At 34.7% G+C, this 20,000-nt stretch overlaps 1 protein-coding gene across 4 annotated transcripts in view; it reads right to left on the bottom strand.

Annotated features, from left to right (window-relative positions):
- LOC135223986 (molybdenum cofactor biosynthesis protein 1-like) overlaps window positions 1-20,000 on the bottom strand; it is a 238,316-nt gene that overhangs the window by 15,460 nt on the left and 202,856 nt on the right. For 2 of the 4 annotated variants that reach the window (XM_064262910.1, XM_064262924.1), the window contains exons 1-7: window positions 17,116-17,932; window positions 14,926-15,049; window positions 11,742-11,909; window positions 9,656-9,879; window positions 9,231-9,349; window positions 6,461-6,566; window positions 1,999-2,144 (exon numbers count right to left, since the gene is read on the bottom strand). In XM_064262910.1, the coding sequence (XP_064118980.1) occupies window positions 1,999-2,144; window positions 6,461-6,566; window positions 9,231-9,349; window positions 9,656-9,879; window positions 11,742-11,909; window positions 14,926-15,049; window positions 17,116-17,256 (1,028 nt within the window). In that variant the 5' untranslated portion in view covers window positions 17,257-17,932. Of the gene's footprint in view, window positions 1-1,998; window positions 2,145-6,460; window positions 6,567-9,230; window positions 9,350-9,655; window positions 9,880-11,741; window positions 11,910-14,925; window positions 15,050-17,115; window positions 17,933-18,064; window positions 18,088-20,000 lie in introns of those variants that run through there. The other 2 variants (XM_064262929.1, XM_064262916.1) reach the window with 2 other exon arrangements.

The following is a 20,000-nucleotide window of genomic DNA, read 5'->3' as shown; positions in this document are numbered from 1 at the left end:
ACTTTTTCCTAGCCACGTAAAATTATCTAATCCTTCAGGCTAGCCCTAGGAAAGCTGTTAATCACCTGGTCTGGTTAAACTAAGATATACTCGACTCATTTTATTTCACTGATGAACAAAAGACCAGATTGGAGATATGTAGGTACAGTACGGTCCCAAATTATGCAAGAATTTGGTCGATCCACGGCCTTGCAGAATTGGAAATTTGCAGATTTCAAAACATACCTTATGGGAATAATTCCATTAGGGCCAAGGCAAACGGCAACTTACCCAGTCAAACTTTTTCATACTACCCATTTTCAATACTTTCTTATGGATTAATAAAGCATTAAAAAGGTTTTAATAACTTGAAAAAGTTTAAAATTACACACAGGATGGTGAAAACTCCCACAAGTAAACAATGCCACCATTGGGTGCAAGTGTACTGTAAGATACAGTCATTTCCTTTATAAACCTTTTGGATGGAATTTCCTCTACCTATCCTCTGCCAAAAATCCTTCAAACTCCTCTACCTCATCCTCCGTTTAGTTCTCCTGCTGAAGGAAGGCTTTGTGAACCATTTGAGGTTTATGGGACCACCGGATCATGCGTGTCTTCACTCCTATTAGGCCTAGCAAACTTGGTTACGAGCACCTGTCTCAGTTTCTTTGTATGGCACGTTCACTATGTAATCGTTTTCATATAAAATTTATCTTTACGATAAAAAAGAATTGACGAAAATTCAAAATTTGATATGAAATCACAATTTCTTAAAAGAAATGATAAAAATTCAAAATTCAACATGCAATGACAGTCTCTTGAAAAATTTAGATCGAACGATTCTCTCTCTCTCTCTCTCCTTCTCTGTTAATCACTTTTACTAGTCACTGTCATTAAAACCTATTTCAACAATAGAAAAAAATAAATGATCAAATGCCAAAAGTTAGTCAAAACATGTTAACTTAGAATAAAAAATTCTTATTCCATGTTCAGCAATGACGGATTTCAAGTTGTCGACTGCTGCCAAAATGGAAGTTGCTCCTTTCATCTTTAACTTAAGGGCAAGCTTTTTAGTTTCGAGAAAATAGGTCTTCCTCGTCGGCTTCTAGGCAGATGCATACATGATGCGGATGATCAGAATACACTTCGCAGATCTGAATAATACGTATGCGATGGTGATAATACCGATCATTCATACACACTGCGCTGTGACGTCACACATGTGTGAGGCAGCCTTCCGTCTTAGCTAATGGTGTAGAGGAAATCTTTCTCTTGCATTCCCACTTGGAGGAATAAAAGTGTTTTTCCTCCAGGCATTCCCCCCACGCCTTCTCTCAGATCCCAGCGAAACCCCAACCCTAAAATACGTACTTGAAAAGACAATAGATTTTATACGTTTTGCAGTGCGTGACTCGCAGACTTTGAACGGCTTCGCAGATAAAGAAAATCTGTTTTTGAGAACTAGCGACCACATAAAAGGGGAATCGCACAAATCGAACACGCATAATTCGGGACCGGACTGTGTATGTAAAATAATAAAGCCGATACTTACATTTGTACATAAGTAGTACTTATTTCAGAGATAATCAACCAAGATTTTTACAAGAATTTTTACATGTAAGCTTATATACAACATGAGTGAATACATGCACATATGATATATAACATAAATGATATAAAAGAAAGATACCAACAATTAAATAAATAAAATTAATGCAATGAAAACCAGCCTTGTGGGCGAATGGGTTTGTGTTCTTTTAAGCAGCCCTATGTATAAATAAGATGGTGAAATAGAACTAGAATAGATGTAAGTATAAACTTGATACAATATAAAATACTAACAAGAAGTATATGAATGAATAGAATATATGGATGCAAACAAGAATGAAAAAATGTTAATCTGGTGAATGGGGACTGTTAGGTTTTTTACTTTGGGTAATGGTTAACGAAACATGCATCACCTAAAACACAATGGGCGTTGCTGAAAAGTATGTAAAAATAACATCCCATACTATTTACCTTACAGAGACCTCAGATGAGCCAAATAAACACACTTTCAGGTTACCATCAGCTGTTATTCTCATCCGACTGCAGGTTCCACAAAAATTTTCAGTCATGGAAGTGATAAAACCAATTTGTCCAGCATATCCTGGTACCTTATATGCCTGGTAAAATATTAAAGCAATTAAACTGTTGTGGAGGTAAAATAAGTTAGAACCAACTTGTTTCTAAATATTTCCTAATCATTCTCAAACTAATCTTTTCTGATAGGATATTGTGTCACTTTGTCTTCCTTTAAGCATCCACTGCATTTTTCCTACTCATTCTCAAATAAACATTTTCTGATGGGATCAATTCCAATGAAAAAGGTTTGTTGATCTCTTTCTTTGGCAGTTCTCTGTATTCTCAATCAGGTTAATCTTTGATCCTACTACCATTTTTTAGCTAATGCAATAAAGTGAAGAGATTCACCATTGTTTGTATATAAGCAGTCAGGTTAAAATAATTAGAAAGAAAAATAGTGGACCCCCCACCCACCAGCTAATTATTTTCCCATTTACTTTTCATTTGTTTCCTTTTGTCTCTTCTAAATTATAATGATCTTATTACTCAAAATTGTGAAGGTACGTATTCATATTAAACAAACACAAACTAGCATCAACCTGCAATAGAAACTTTTGAATACACATACAAATACATGAGAAAACATGAAGAAAAACAAGTAAGTCAACTCAACTCATTACAAAACAAATATTTACATATGTACACTAACATTAGAAAACAACTAAGGAAACAATACATGGCACCTTCAAGTAACATTAAAGACTAACTTAAACTTAAGAGTTCCACTGGAATCTATAACATTGGCAAGATTGTTTCATAGTTTTACACTAAAACAGCATTGTGATCATGTAGCACTAGAGTAATCAAGAAAGCAATTAGCATGCTTTTATTTATGGGGTGCAAACATTAAAAGCAATAATAAAATTCTCTGCTGAAATAAGAGCTTCTAGAAGCAGGCCACTGCAGTTATCTTCCAATGATGTCTAAATTACCTACAAAAAATCTTCAGACCATATTACACAATAACTGACCTTGACATATTGGCAATAAATTTCAAAAGAATTCATTCTGTGGTTTTAGATGGACTAGACTGGAGTTTTAATTTTTTTCTCAACTTCTGGAGGAAGGTTTCTATAGTCATTTGAGTTATAGTGATATGAGTAGTTCTTTAGAACTTTTTTCCCAATCGTGACCCTGTTTTACTCCCTGAAGTCATAAAAGAGAGAATAAATAATAAGAGCAAGAGGAATCTTTTGCTCACTAAAAAATATATACAAGCAGCCCGCGGTTAACGGCACAATTGCTTAGCGGCGAATCGGCTTTATGGCTATCGTAAAAAATATTCATTAAAAAAATAAGGTATTTTCAGGTATTTTTGCAGCACAATTTTCGGTTAACAGCGCCGCTAGTGCCGTTACGTCTAACGAGTAAATACATTTGTAGAAATACCGTTCAGACCATAAAGGTTATGCAAATGATACTAAAATATTTTATTGAGAGTTATTACATAAGTATTAGGGCAAAATATATGCCTCTGACATTGTTCTATACCAAAAATATAGAGTTAAATAAGTGCAAATTTAGCTATGGATATGTCGATTTATAAACGTTCATGCTTTTATGTTTAAAATGTGTATGAAAATGTATTACGTATAGGATACTTTTATTTCTGCACAGAAATATGATACAAAGCAGCTTTTGAAACTGCCCTTCACATTATCAAAGAGGATGTTTTTCATGTTTGTTCTTATGAGCCGCCACCTGCCGCTCTTCCAAAAATATAGTTTAAAAAAGTGCAAATTTAGCGATTGATGTGTCGATTTTATAAATGTTCATGCTTTAATGTTTAAAAGGTGTATGAAAATATATTACGTATAGGGTATTTTTATTTTTGTACATAAATATGATAGAAATTAAGGCAGCTTTTGTAACTGCCCTCCATGTAATCAGAGGATGTTTTTTCATGTTCGTTCTTGTCCGCTGCTGTTCCGAAAAATGCATTTACAAATACTTCACATGGTTATATTTCATTAATTTGGGAGCTAATTATAACTCATTTTGTTAATGAAACTTCAGCTTTTTGTTAAAATGAAACTTCAGCTTTTTGTTATAAGTTTTCATGCATTTATGTTTAAAATGTGTATGAAAAATGTATTACAGGGTATTTTTTTTTTTTTTTGTACATAAATATGATACAGTGGTAGTACGAATGTCCATTTGTAACAGCCCTTCACATGATGAAGACAACAGGTTGTTCAGTTGCACCTGAATAATAAAATTTTAATTTATATCATTGAATCATGTTTTTATAACATATTATAAATTTACAATTGTTGCATAAATTGATTTTTAAAGACAAAACTCGCATATACATTTGATTTTGCAACTCTGCAATTAGTTTGTTTTTTCATGAGATAGAAGTACAAAATATAACTGTGCAACTTGGTTGATTTTTTGCTTTGTTACTCGAGCAAAAATCTAAGGTACAACTGTACGAGCTCGTTAAGTTAAGTATATCTTAGTTTTACCAGACCACTGAGCTGATTAACAGCTCTCCTAGGGCTGGCCCGAAGGATTAGATATTTTTACGTCGCTAGGAACCAATTGGTTACCTAGCAACGGGACCTACAGCTTATTGTGGGATCCGAACCACACTATATCGAGAAATGAACTTCTATCACCAGAAATAAATTTCTCTGATTCCGCGTTGACAGAGTCGAGAATCGAACCTGGGACCACCGGATTGGCAGCCCAGCTCGAAAACCACGCGGCCAGCGAGGAAACTTGGGTTACGAGCTCGAGATGCCACTGCTACATAGATGGCATAGTGACGAAAATTAAGATAAGCACAGAAGAAAAAGTAAATATGCATCTTTTCCATTAATATGTTAAAAAGTTATACATTACTTCACTGTATCCAATAATATTGCATGTACGTATTCTCATATTACTGTATTATAAAATAGTACTACGGTAAATCTAAGTCAGTATTCCGTGGAGCAGCCAATGTTTTGGTTTGGAAATCAGCTGATGGCAAATACGAGCTTGTTTCGCCATATTTAACGCAATTCTGGGCAAATTTTCTTGCTTCTAGTTAGCATGAACGAATATCTATATATACATACTTAACTTATATAAGACAAGGTTATTTTTCCTTGACTTGAATATGTCTCGTTGTGACTGTGAACTAATTTATTTTTGTTAACAGATGAGGTTGGCAGCATGTTTATTGAGTAAAAAAATTATGCAATTCAGTTCGCAATTTTTCTTTATATTATCGTATACGAACTTTACATTATCAAACCAACAGTAAAATGTGTTTTTTCAAGCACAGTAGTTTTGATTAAAATGATTCTATCTCAATTTTATCTACGGTTGTGTTTAATGGCATACGTTTACTGGAGTTTTATCCTTGTTGCCGATGCACGATAATGGTCATTAGCAGCTTGAACAGTTTTCTCAGCTTCAGTTATAACTAGGTTTAAATTTAACAGTATATTTCCCGATCGATCTTTGACCTGTAGCGAATAAAGTTATTACATTAAGATATCTCAGTCCTATTCTACATAACGTCATTTATAACAACTACGATGATTGAAATATGTACAAGCCAAACAGATGTTGTTATCAATTTGGTTGCACTTAAAAAATAAAAGTAGTTTCTCGTTCGGTTGTTCAAGGCTGTGTACATTTACTCAACAAGTATAACGTTAAAACCATACTTTCATCATTCTCTTTTGCTATTTTTCAACTTATGTAACTAGAAGATACGATAAAGTTAGGCTATTGTAATTTGTTCTCTCATAAAATTGGATTATCGTAACTTGAACACTACAGCTACCTGTACACAGTATAAAACCTTATTATATATACATACTGTAGATAACCAAAGGATTAAAGCTAGGCTTTTTTTTTTCACTTTACAGTATTTAAAATACTATAATGTACAGTATAGTGCTACTATACAGTAAATTCTATAGTAATATACTGCATAAATATAATTTTACTTATTATGCACTGCGGGATTACGGCGCCATTTGACTGGTCTAGGGCTCTGTTAACTGGTCTAGTATTCTGAAAGCAGGTGTGCGGCGGCCGTAGTCTTTAAAATCACTTGGCTTCTACAATCACTTAGCGTCGGAGGTCAGGAATGGAACCCCTGCCGCTAACTGAGGGCTGCCTGTACTAATATAACTTATTTAAAAAAATTTATCAACATAAAAAGTAATACCTTGCCTATTGACCATACAATAAAAAATAATTACATTTAAATAATTGTAGGAAAGACAGGAATATCCAAACAGGAAAATATTAACCCGTGCATAGTGAACTGCATATCTTTCCTCTTTTACTAGTATGTACACCTGACATGAAGTGTGCAGTTATAGGTGCAGGGTAACTGTAGTAAATCCTTTACCTTGGATGTGTCATTGGGCTTGTCCAAAATCTTTATCAAATCTGGATGCACTTCTCTTATGGTACTCAACATTTCGGCATAGCTCACCATTTTTTTGTCATCCCACCTGTAATTAGGAAAATACATGAAACAGTTACAACCAATTATATCTAAAAATTAATAAATTTATTTGTAATTAATTATAATGCTTATAACAATCTACCAGCTAATGTTAAAAATGTCAAAATTATAACCAGCATTGTATTACTATTATTACTCTAAATGAGCATAAATACTCATAGAACAAACTTAAAAAGGCATGATTCAGCATATGTGCAACAAAGCAAACCAGCACAAAAAAAAAAAAAAAAAAAAAAAATTGGAGTAGTAATTATAAACAAACATAACTTTCACTACATAGTTATGGGAATTCATCCTGTAACTATTAACACACAGGAAATATTAAAGAACCAAATGGGAAAAGAAAATATACTTAGCATACCTTAAAGCACGGAGCTCAACCAATAACTGTAAGGTGACGGTGCATATATTAATTATGGCCCATAATCAAGGATCACTGATTACATGGCCACCATACAGTTAAAAAGGTAAATGTGGCTCTCAAAGTATTTCAATGATTACATGGTCACCATACTGTTAAAAGGTAAATAGCATGGCTCTAAAAAGTATTTCTGCTGCCACAAACATCAGCATTGTTACATATATTAATTGGCAAAAAAGAAAAGAAAACTAAAGTAGAACTAAATGTATACCAAAATGACAAATTTTTAATCAATCTGTATTCTTCCTAGCTAACAAACCTGAGGTCTCAACAATAGGATAATCTTCTAGTGCCAGCTGGAAACCAGTTAAAAGACAATCAGATTGTAAAGCAAGGAATCTGTGGTATCTAGCAACTCATGCGTATACAAGGTGGATGCTGGTCACCGACCTGGCTTGGAACCTTGAGATTCACCAGTCTTTCTTTAACCGCCTTGAAGAGCTGACTTTTGCTTTGCTCTCCTCCCCACAAAAGCTGGTTTTTTTTACCCAGGCCTTTGGTTTTTCCAGCTCAACAAACAGTCAGAAATCTAAACTATGACACTAGCTGTAAAACAAGGGTCAAAGCAGGTCAGAACCATCAGGAGCTTAAAAAAAAAAAAAAAACACTGATCACAAAAGTTTCACTTTTGAAGTACAAGCAAATCTACTATATGTACACTCTTCTCTCTATTTGACAAACCAATTGAACCTTGCATAATAAAACTCCTAGCCATTCTCTTGTGTCCAATGGTTCTCTCAATATTTACAAACATTTAACAGAACTGTAATAAAAGACTGAGATGCCCTAAATACTTACTGCAGTCCCTGGCAGGTGTAGGCTGTCAAAAAGTTAGTGATTTCCAACCAATACTAATGAAATCACAGTTACTGAGACATGAAATTTATGAGCATCACCTTCACAAACTATGAACCTCTCAGGGATACTTTCACATCAGTTATAACCACATCAAGATGATTTTTCACACAAAAAAGAAGTTAAACATTCTTTTCTTCCCTCTAGTCCCTTCATTTATTTGTGGTTTTCACTACAGTATTCTTTAGCCATCCAAGTTATTGTGCATTCTTGCTTATTAAGACAATGGCTCCATTTTCTCTCTCTCTTCATTTGTATTATACCTAACTTGCCTGTCATTTACATGCCTACACATTTCACCTAATAATATTGTATCTCTTCTGGCTGTAAAAAATGCTCATCCTGACTGGTGAGGAATAATATTTGAGAATCCCTGATCATAATTCTCTATCTTTTAACTCCAAACAGTAATCACAACAGGAGTTTTAGAGGAAAGAACTCATAACATTGGGATTCAGAGTTTGTCCGGTCCCACATAACTACTTTACATAATAAAAAAAATAAAAAAATAAAAACTTAAAACAGACAACTGAGCTGCTAATAAGGGACATAAATATGCCTCTCCATCCTTCCCAAAACAAAATATTACAATATTTTATTAACTCTTGAAAGTGATGAATATGATCTGGTCTCTACATCTGAAGACTCCAAAAGCATTCAAGGCACAACATGGAATAAATTCTTTTAGCTCCTAAAATAGTATTGTTCATGTAGACAAATACCTTCAGAGCTCCATCCCATGTAAGGGGCCATCATATGAGCTTGTTCATATATCAGTTTTCCTTCCACCTTTTAATCAAATGGATTCTCCAATAACCATATATAGGTGAGTTGCCTTTACAACTCGCACACTTGCTTTATCAATGGTATAGGATCCATCTCTTTCTAGTCACTTCCTGTTAGCTCATGGCAAAAAAAGCATTCTCTACATCCAAATAAATGAGGTTCAGGCAAAGTAGAGTAGCTGGTGGTAGCAATTATAAACAGAACATCTGGATCTCTTGGCTTTCAGATAAAACAAAACTTTTTTTTACACCAAGTCCTATCCGTAGCCTTTTTTGTACAAAAATTTACTATCTGTCAAGTAACTGAAAGTGATTGTTTTCTCCTTGACAGGATCATCAACCAGCCGAGTTATCAACTTGGCCCAAATTTCAACATGATTGAGTATCTGACAAAGTTCATCTAGACTTTCCCTGGAGATCTAATTTAACAACAGTGAATCACAATGTGCCCATCCAATGCAAAGCTGCCTGTAATTCTCATTTGGCATAAAAATTTGTGCTAATACTGCAACCTATAATGCAATGGCAACTAAAATATGAGCCCTCAACTATTAACCTAAAATAAGGAACTGAAAAAAAGGTTACATACTTATTTCCGTCAAAAGGCATGTACTCAATAAACCGGACATCAATGTCTTTATCCTGCGTAAACTTGACAAAATTCAATATCTCCTCTTCATTTCTGCCTCGCATCACAACACAATTGATCTGAAAATGTTAAACTGTAAAAATTCTCTAACTAGTCTTAATTTATGCACTGCATCACTACAGTCTACCTACAAATGCTATTAAAATTCATCTAGTGTTCATTTAGACAATATGTATCATCACACAATTATGTCAACTAATTTAGCATGTGTCTTGATTCCGGAAATCCATCAACTTCAGTGAAGCAAGCAATTCCTGCATTACTAAGTAACTATCAAAATAAAAGTATATTATTGAGAAACTGATATGGCTACAATGATATTTTCATACAAGGATGTTTTCATGAATCTTAAAGATATCTATTACCTTAACAGGTGAGTATCCCAGTTCCAAAGCTTCATTGATTCCTTCAATGACTTTTTCCCAGCCTCGCCTTCTAGTAATAAGTTCAAATTTTGGGGGTATAAGGGTATCCAAGGAAATATTCAAGTGCGTTAGACCTGCTTTGTGGAGATCCCGCAACCTTCGTTTCAATAACAATCCATTTGTAGTTAAGCCAAGTTGTTTGACACCAAGATCTGAGATAGCCTCTGAAACAGATAATGAAATAATACAAAATACTGTGAAAGATGTAATATACTGTACCATTATTAAATTTCCAATGTACTCTTAATATATGATATGCAACATATCATATATGGGTAGAGTATTTTTTCATATTGCATAAACAATAAGGTAATTTTCAAAGTTATTTTTCTGGAGCAATATCTCTCTTACATTAATTCAGGAACTAAGTTTAACGTATACATCAAAGCACTTTTAAAAGAAGATTAAGCTACAAAGGTTTTAAAGGTAAAATAAATTCTTTAATATGTCTAATAGTAACAAATGAAAATAAAGAAGATATGATTATATTTTTTTATTCCAGTCCAAATTGAAGAAAATAACAGAATCTTTATGACAGTTATTTTTGATGGAGTAGCAGAGCAACTATGTTCTCTTGCAAGTCAGGTGGAACACAGCTAAGAAAAAAAATCTTTAAAATGTGTTTTGTGAATGCTAATGACTCAATTGCCAAGTTACTGAAAGAAAAACTATCATAAGCATATCTGTAAGTTAATCACCTTGGTATATGACATAAACAACAAGAAATTTAAGGCAAATGCTAGCTACTGCAGTTAGTATTTCACCACTTTCAATTTATGACTATGAACAAATAAACAAAATAATATGGAAATACAGTATTGTAGGACTTGAGCTATTACTAAGCCAACAACAGCAACGGATTGTATGTGAAAATACCACAATTAGAGGAATAATAACCCTCTATTTAATAGACAAACAGTCTCAAAGAACCCACAGGAACTATGAACTTGGACAATACATAAGATGAACTCAAGTTTCATAAAAATGAGTGTTCACAATGGACTAAAACATGCAGCATGTATGGAGGAGGACAGCATGCTGTAGTTGGTACTGGGTAGGTGCAACAGATGAGACAAAAGGGTAGGCTCATAAGACAATAGAGACATCTAAAGTGTGTATGTACAATAGATATTTAAAAAATGAAAATGTTCTCTTCACTGAGTGTCACAAATGGGTCTGTTGCTAATAGCACTGGGTCTCAATGAGGTTTGGAAGCTTACAAAGTGAGTAAACTGAGCTGTCACCCTCTGGGGAAAAATATCATTAATAAGTAGTTCAATCAGATCACTGAACTGATGTTCTTAGAAAAATACTCACAGGGCTAGCAAAACTAAATGAAAATTCTGTACATCAAAACTACAAAACATGCTACACCAGTGTGTAAGGAATTAGAGCAGAATGCTACAGAAAGGGAGAAACTGCTCAGTGAGCCTCTTTAATCAACATATCAGTTCACCTCAGAAGTACCTGTCAAATTACACATGAACTGCAAGGTTCAAGAAACCCAGAGGGAATTGATATCTAAGTCTCTACTTCAGTAATATGTACTATTCCTAATGTTTAAGTGGTGGGAGATGTTGAACCATCACCATAAGCCTGCATCTAAACAACTACTGTATACCAGCAGCAAGGAAATAATGAGGGTCTTCCTCAGAAAAATTGGTATGGTATTACTCAGTCTGCTAGCTCTCTCAAACCCTACGGATCTCTCAAAAACACTGATTAAATGGGATCCATTCTAAGACCACTCATAACAGAATACTATATCTTGTAAGCCTTCAAAAGTGGACACCAAGGACTCCCTCTGCAAGAATTTAAGGTCACTAGCTTAGATATGAAACTAATGACCGCTGGATGTAGTAAGGGTTCCTGATCATAAAAAATATTTCACTCAGAGAATGGCATAAGCTCTTCTCTCAAAACAGTCTATAACCTGGCTACCAGGTCACATCACGAGCAATAATGTTTTCGTGCTATGAGAGATTTATTCACTATATAATCACAAATGTTTCAAATCAGTACTAACCTACTATAGTGACCAAATCTTTCCGAACCATTGGCTCTCCTCCAGTTAGCCTAACTTTATCTACACCTTCCGAAATAAATAATCTTGCCAATCGGATAATTTCCTGAGTTGTTAATAGCTGCTGTTTTGGTGTCAGTGCCACACCTTCTTCTGGCATACAATACTGACCTGCGAACACAAAAATAAATTATCAAAACTCCAGAGTTTCATTTAACATATTGAAATACACTGTACAGTAGTACCTCGAGATACAAAAGGCTCAACTTACGAAAAACTCGATATACGAAAGCCAATACGAAAAATTTAACGGCTCTACATACGAAAAGTTTTCAAGATACGAAAGGTTTCTGAAAAGTCCGAGATTCGCCCGGATAACAATTTTGAAAATCGCGCCGCGCGCCGCCATCTTAGTATACTAGTAGACTCGCCACCATCCTCCTGCTCTCCCATTGGTTCCTGATGCTAGTCGCGGCCATGAAATCCTTCTCTCCTATTGGCCAGCGTCCCTCCCATCATGCATCTACTATGTAAACGTGGTGGCGTGGCTCGACCACTCGGTACCAGCATTAGTACGCACCCGGTATTCGTTTTCGTGATCGTCAATGTGTGTAGTGTACGTATATTCAAGGCACTTCAGTTTATGTTGAAGGTCAGCAGCCGAACATTCAGTACCCAAATCAGTTGCAGAGAGAGCATTTGGTTGAACAGGGTTTTGATGGACACCAGGGCCAACAGAGTCATGAGGTGCAAAAAACCAAAGTTGAAATTCTGTAAAAAAAAAAACTACGTAAAGTAAAAGTAAAAAGAAAAGTTAAAAATAAAAAAAAGAAGAAACGAAATGGCAGAAATTAAAGCAGCTTTTCATAAAGTGCAATCATTTGTAGAAGACACCCCTCAAAAAGGCTCACAGGAACATTGTGAAAAATTTTTTTAAAGTACGTACGTGCGTACATACCACCTAAAAAAACCCCCCAAAAAAAAAAAAAAAAAAAAAAAAAAACAGCAGAAATTAAAGCCGCTTTTCATAAAGTGCAATCATTTGTAGAAGACACCCCCTGAAAAGGCTCACACAGGAACATTGTGAAAAAAGTTACGTAGGCAGAAGCAATCTTCCTTGGATAGTTACGTATGTACGTAGCCTCACTCGAAAGGTAAGCTTCCACATTTTACGTTACAATAATAATATTTCTTGTACACTAATATACACTTTATTTACAGGTTTTGCATTTTTAGTCTTAATTTAGGTATTGAATGGTCCAAATTGTTGTAGTAGTATATCATTGTTTATAGGTCAATTTAGCTTTATTATGAAATTTAATGGGGTGTTTTTGGAGGGCTTGGAACGGATTAGCCATTTTACATGTAAAATGTGGTCCAAGATACGAAAACCTCATGATACGAAGGGCGCCTCGGAATGGATTAATTTCGTATCTCGAGGTACTACTGTATATACTAACTGTTCTGTAATCTATTGCAACTTTAATCATAAGTGAAAAGAATACAAAAATTCAACCACGTAATTAACACAAACTGGAATTACAAGAGTTAGCATAGCATCAAGACTGAAACACTGTGCAGATCATCAAGAATGAAATACTGTGACAGAATATGAATACTACTGTGCCAGTGAATATACACAGGTGAACACTGATTTACTAACTCATGTAAGTCACTTTTTTACTATGGATAATTCTAGCTCCAATGCTAAGAGGAAAGCAAAGCATATAATGTATTGGGAAATAAAAGGCTTGAATTCTTAGAAAATGTTTAAAATTTGCTAAATTCCACATCAATTGAATCCTTCTGTAATAAATATAGGTGGCTTTCAAATAAGAAGTGAAATACAGATAATAATCTTCAGTAACGTGTTACATTATGTGGCAACAAACTGTATTTGGCTATCAAGTGAAACTCAAAATTTTAATACGAAAAATGAAATCTACAAACTATAATTCATTGTAAACCTTAATTTGCACTACCATTAACATCTGCTCATTACAACAACAGTCACCACTACAAGTAAACAAACTATAATATGCTCTTCATTTTCTTGGATTACAGTAACCACTCAATCATCTAGATTGTCATTACCTCATCCTTCCATCAGTGTAGGAGGCATAGCATATAATATACTTGTGTGCACTGAGTAGAACTAAGCAGTACAGTATTCAAGAGGTTTTGTAGAATTCTTTCTGCCCTCAGCTACAGTCCTTATCTGTCTTTTCTTTCATTTATGGCCCTTGGTCCCTTCTACCACAAAGTACAACTTCTTCAGCTTCACCTTGCTGACATTTTCACCTTCTACAAAGCAGTGCCTTTAGACTTTTCCTATGAAAGCCTAAAATATGATGCAGCAGTCAGGTTACACTACTGGACTAAATAAGAGAAACTACTGAACCTCTGCACAAGAGGAAATAAATGATTTTCCGAGATTTAAAAGTGATGAAAGCCAGTGATACTTGCCTACACAAATACTAATCATTTAAACATTAAAGGAATTTAATGATGAACAAAAAAAAAAAATAATGCCCTCAAGACTTGAACAGACTTACGAAATGGTATTTTTCTAATTTCAATATTGAGCATTCTCTTTTCACTTTATATTACGTATACATACTGTAATTCAAAATCTCTTCTCCCACTTTTATACTACATCTTCCTCTAACATTGCTTTATAGTCTGATCAACCATTCAATGACTGGTTCTCTACAGCTATTCCTAGAATACACATTGTTATCCTTGTTGGTACAGGCACTTAAAAACATTTTTCATTTTCCCCCAAGTTCTCAGGAGCTATTGAGATACATTCTCTTTTGTGCCTTTTGTAACATCCTCTTCTAATTCATGTTTTCTGTCAGAAGTCTCAAAATAACATACTACAAAGACTTCATTATTTCTTTCTTCCCATCTTTGATTCACTCATTATTATCTGAAAAAAACTTTACCCTATTCACACCTCTTTTATCTTTCTTCATCCACTTTGACATCACGAACATTTTCATTTACTGGCACATATAACATTGTTATTATTAATAGAGGTTAGTTTTTCCAGACCTCTGAGTCTCAAGTGGCACATATAACAGAATTGCATACATAATGAAGTAATCCAATTCTGTTATCAATAAAATTTATGTAAAAAAAATATGGAGTGCCAAATTAAAACGCAAATTTCTATGTTACTTACATCTCAAGTTGCACCTCTCAGTGAGGGAAATCCTTAAGTAAGAATGCCTGCGACCAAAGGAATCTGTCAGGAATGATGAGAATGGTAAGGGATCCAATTCTCTTAGTTGTTTAAGTCTGGGCATCTGAAAAAAAAGTAAATAAAACTAAGTTCAATATAAAAATAAATATCAATACTTCACTATTCATGAAAGATAAAGGAAAACACACTCAAATATTATGCTTCCTTTTACAAAGAACGGAAAGAGCATAACCATTCAAACTTAATTTTACTATTGTACTATTGACATTACCCTACTTATGAACATTCAACTTACAAACATTCAGATATAGACAAACTTGCAGAGATATGGGCATAAATGAAAGTTAACATGTGAAATATATACAGTATATCTATTATGTGTGACCTGATGAGTAACTTAAGGAAAAAGCAATTCAAGATCTCTTTAGTAAACTTTGTTGCCATTTTCCAATTCACGTTTCATACAAACCTTAAACATGTTACGGCCTTGATCTTTTAGTGATGAAACTTTAGCAACCGAAGTAGTATTATATTTGTAGGAAATTACTTCTACAACAAGTAGCAGACTTTGAAAACCCTCACCAGGACTTCAATCTTAATAGATGAAATTTGTGAAAACCTTCCACCAGGTCGACTGATCTTTAAAATGACAAATTTTAAATCAATTTGTATTTTTCACAGCTAACAAGCCTGAGGTCTTAACAATAGGATAATCTTCTTGCATCAGCTGCTTGTAAAATGCCCTCCAATGTCACTTTGGTCAGGCATGACATTCAGGGCAGGGATTAGTAATAGTACAAAAATTAGATCGGCACTTATTGCATGTCGTATGGGGGATCAGTAATGGTAGCTGCCAAAAGCCTGGAGCACGGAAAACCCTGAACACCCAGGCACAAGTGTTCACAAGGCCGTGAAGACTCGGAGGACTCCATGATAAACACAATCACACATGCAGACACACTTCAAGAAACACTGGGCAAACAAAGCAACTTGTATTTTACCACATTTCTGTTTCTGTATGTATTAGGAAATGAGAGAACAATGGTACAAGTGGTTATCATACTATTTTCTTCTGACAATATTTGGTTGTCAGTCTACAAACATACTGTATAGGTACCTTCATTCCCATGGGAATTACTGGTTTAACTCATTACCAAAAAGAGATGACGTTCAGAAAGTTAAGAACCCTGGTACTGAAGTAGTTTACATTTGGGTGCTAAGGTTAGCATACCTATATCTAAATTTTCACTAGTTTTCTCCCACAATAAAAAAAAAAAAACTGGTTTTCCCAAAACAAAACGGAGCATAAGTATTATTAAATATAAAGGGACGTATGGACATAACAGATTAACCAATATTTCAGAGGAATTTCTGAAACTAATGTCAAAGGCTATGCTTGACACTCACATCAAACACTAATGGATAATTCTACAGTTTTTTTTACTGTAACCTACCTATATAATTATACTGACCATCCTGTGACCAACATATTAGGTAACTTACGTGTCATGAATCTCTATTGAAGTCAATGGCATTCACAGAAACTACTATCTTTACATCTAGACTTTGAATGAATCTACTAGCTACTACTTGGCTATACTTCTTTTTTTCTTCAGGCAAGCTTCTCAGGAAGGGAAAAATTATTCCAGTTTCTTTCCATTTACTTATGGTCGACACTATTTCCTCACTTATTGGTGATATTTTCATTACATAGCCTAGGTAGTATGGTAAATTTCAAACTGACGTATATAGGTACATGGTTTATATTATACTATACTACATGTGGACTTTGCAGCCAAGCCTAAAATTATACACATGACGTCATAAGGGTGCTGACTTTCTATTGGTTGGCAGGTCTGTGCAGCAGCAAGGGCATTCCGGGTACTCTGTAGGACACACACCATGCCATGGCATCAAAGGGCATGATTCCCATCTCTAGCCAAGTCTTACTAGGATAGGATACAATACCTAGGCCAGTAAATCACAGGTTAAGCCAAGCTTAAATTTGACTAGGTAGGTAGTATATAGCTACTATACCTAGGTAGCATAAACTACCAGGGCAGTAAAAGTGCAGAATGGTTGCATCTGTTATTTCTAAAGGGATACATCCTAACCTGACCCAAAATACCTAACATTAGCTAGCCTAAATCATACAATGTTTGCACTAACCTTTGTAATAGGAGATGCATTAACTGTCTCTGCCTGTGTGTGTCGAGAAGCGTTGTATAAAGGTCTTGCGATGCCATTGGGACTGGACAAAATGCCTCGAAACGCACCCCCTGACCTCACCACTGATGACCAAACATTCATTATTAAGAAATGTTATTTAGCCTATAGCTAACTCCTACGGATGGCAATTGGCATTTCCTAGCCTGGCAGGCCGGCCTGTAGGTGAATCTTCACTTTTACCAGCACTAAGCTATATTTAGGTACTTCAATATATTTAAAATACAATTTCTTTGATGTTTCATGACACAAGGCACAGCTGTATGCTTTAACTATTCCAGACTCTAACATACGAGCTTTACTCGGTAAGTACGACGATGGATTCACTAACGTAATCTCAGAGTCGTGATTCAGAATAAATTTCTTAGCTCTATAAAACTGAAAGTCATCGTTGGAGGCCTAAGGGGTTAATCTTAATGTTAGTGCGTCAGTGATAACCTTCAAGTCTACCACGAAAGCTTACAATAAAGTATAAATAAGTTTAAAACTAATAAGTATACGTCTTCAACGGAGTTGCGTCTATGAAACTTGCAACTCGGACAGCGACTGCGGACGTAAACACGGCGGACTCCAACAACCGCAAGTTTTACCAGGTCATCAAAGTAAACAAAATAATTTTCTTCGATAATATCTGTCCCTAGGAATAGAAAAATAGGTTAATTCAGGATCAATATAAGCTAAAACTGAAAGATCAAAAGGATATGCCTTAATGGCAAGTGAGGACTGACAGCCGGGAGGGTCTCCGAAGAAGGAAAGCAAGAGGGCAAAGAAGAAAAATGTGTTGGTAACATCACTGAATGCCAATATGCTTAACTGGTGCTTACTGGTATTTATAACCGGTTTGTAAAGGCCGGGTACAAGCTTATTGCTTGTTTACATTCGGGCAACTTACCAGACACTGGGAACTGCCTACCTCCTGGTACCAGTCAATCAGCGGCCGCCAAACAAACGTCTCGTGAAAATAGGGCTCATCCAAGAATCTACCGTAAGTGAACCTCCTATAGTTAACAAGTGGTCACAGCTTCCGTAAATTTCTAATAGCCATATTTTCATAAGAAAGTTATTAGACAATGGAATGCAGTGTCACATAAAAAGGGATAATATCGAAGACAATGCATTTTGCAAAATATACTGTAGAAGACTTTGTTGCGGTGACCTATTTTCCTAACAATTAATATAATTAAAATCATGGCTTTACATCAGGAACAAAACGACACACCCGTCCCTCGATGGTAGAAATGCAGCATAAAATTTCAGGATAGGCTACTGGAACTGTAAAAGACTACTATAGTAGTGCTTGAATAATAATTCGATGGCATGTGAACACAATATATTCCTTAAAGAGATAAGGAGTATAACAGGTCATATTGTTGTCAGCGATGTAAGTGTAAGTGAAAGTAAATTAACGCCAGAATGAGAGTATATATAAACATATCCAGTAGGTTACTGAAAACATGAAAAAAAAGCATGAACCATTTTACACAGATTATTGCCAATAGAAAAAAAACTACTGCTTTTAAATTCAAGCAGAAACCTTCAGTAATTCAATTTACTGATGCATTTGAAGAGACCATGTTAAACTTAATTTGCAAATGGCATGGCAGAGGCAGTGTTAGTGAGTTTTTGGAGAATTAGTTGAAATAAGGAGCACCATAAGTCTGAAAAACTTAATGTAACTCATAAACGCACACACGAAACTAAAGAGGTTTTTGAAAGCGAACTGAGCGGGAGGAGCCGCATGACAATTGTTTTTCTTAAATTATTGCCAAAATGTATTGATGTAAAGGTCATAGAAGTTATGCTTGTACTTCCAAAGACAATACACGGGTTCAATGAGCTGATCATGGACTAATAAAAAAAATATAATGAGATAGATATTGGTTTGGATACTGATGAATAAAGGTGTCTGGTAAGTTGCCCGAATGTAAACAAGCAATAAGCTTGTACCCGGCCTTTACAAACCGGTTATAAATACCAGTAAGCACCAGTTAAGCATATTGGCATTCAGTGATGTTACCAACACATTTTTCTTCTTTGCCCTCTTGCTTTCCTTCTTCGGAGACCCTCCCGGCTGTCAGTCCTCACTTGCCATTAAGGCATATCCTTTTGATCTTTCAGTTTTAGCTTATATTGATCCTGAATTAACCTATTTTTCTATTCCTAGGGACAGATATTATCGAAGAAAATTTACAAAGAATAAAAAATAATTTCACAATAGAGTACACTGATTACTGTTTTTGAATAGCCTGTATTAATTTTGTAAGTAATACCACAATTAATACCTAGTGTTAAGAAAAGAAAAAAAAGTCTTAAAGCCGCTTTTAGTTAATAATAAAAAATAAAATCTAGTAATTTGTAAATATTGTAGGTATACATTTTTGTAATATTTTGTAATATCTTACTTATGTAAATGACATGTAATATTTTTCTAATAAAAGATAAAAAAATAATCTGGGTAATAAGTGGACAAAGTCAACAACTACGATGTGCTTAAAACACTTTTTTTTTTTTCAACCCTTTCATGCTGAGACCTATTGATTATTAATTTGGTTACCATATAAAATCGATACCATAAAGTCTTCGATAAAATAATTACTACTGCAGAGGCAGCTACAACAGTATTATCTTGTTTCAATAGTCATGAGCGAGTTCTTTAACTTAAAGTATGGTTGTTTTAGATATGTATTAATTTTAAAATTCCTAGGTAGCAATATTCCATTATCACTACATTTGGTATTTTCTCTACTATACTAAGGCATTCACCAATTCCACTATCTACTATTCCGACGTTTGTGTCCCCTTTTTCACAATATTTAATATCAAGTTGT

This window comes from Macrobrachium nipponense, chromosome 20, assembly GCF_015104395.2.
Source record: "Macrobrachium nipponense isolate FS-2020 chromosome 20, ASM1510439v2, whole genome shotgun sequence".
In the NCBI taxonomy this organism is placed as follows: domain Eukaryota; kingdom Metazoa; phylum Arthropoda; class Malacostraca; order Decapoda; family Palaemonidae; genus Macrobrachium; species Macrobrachium nipponense.
This window is presented reverse-complemented; position numbering and strand designations above follow the sequence as displayed.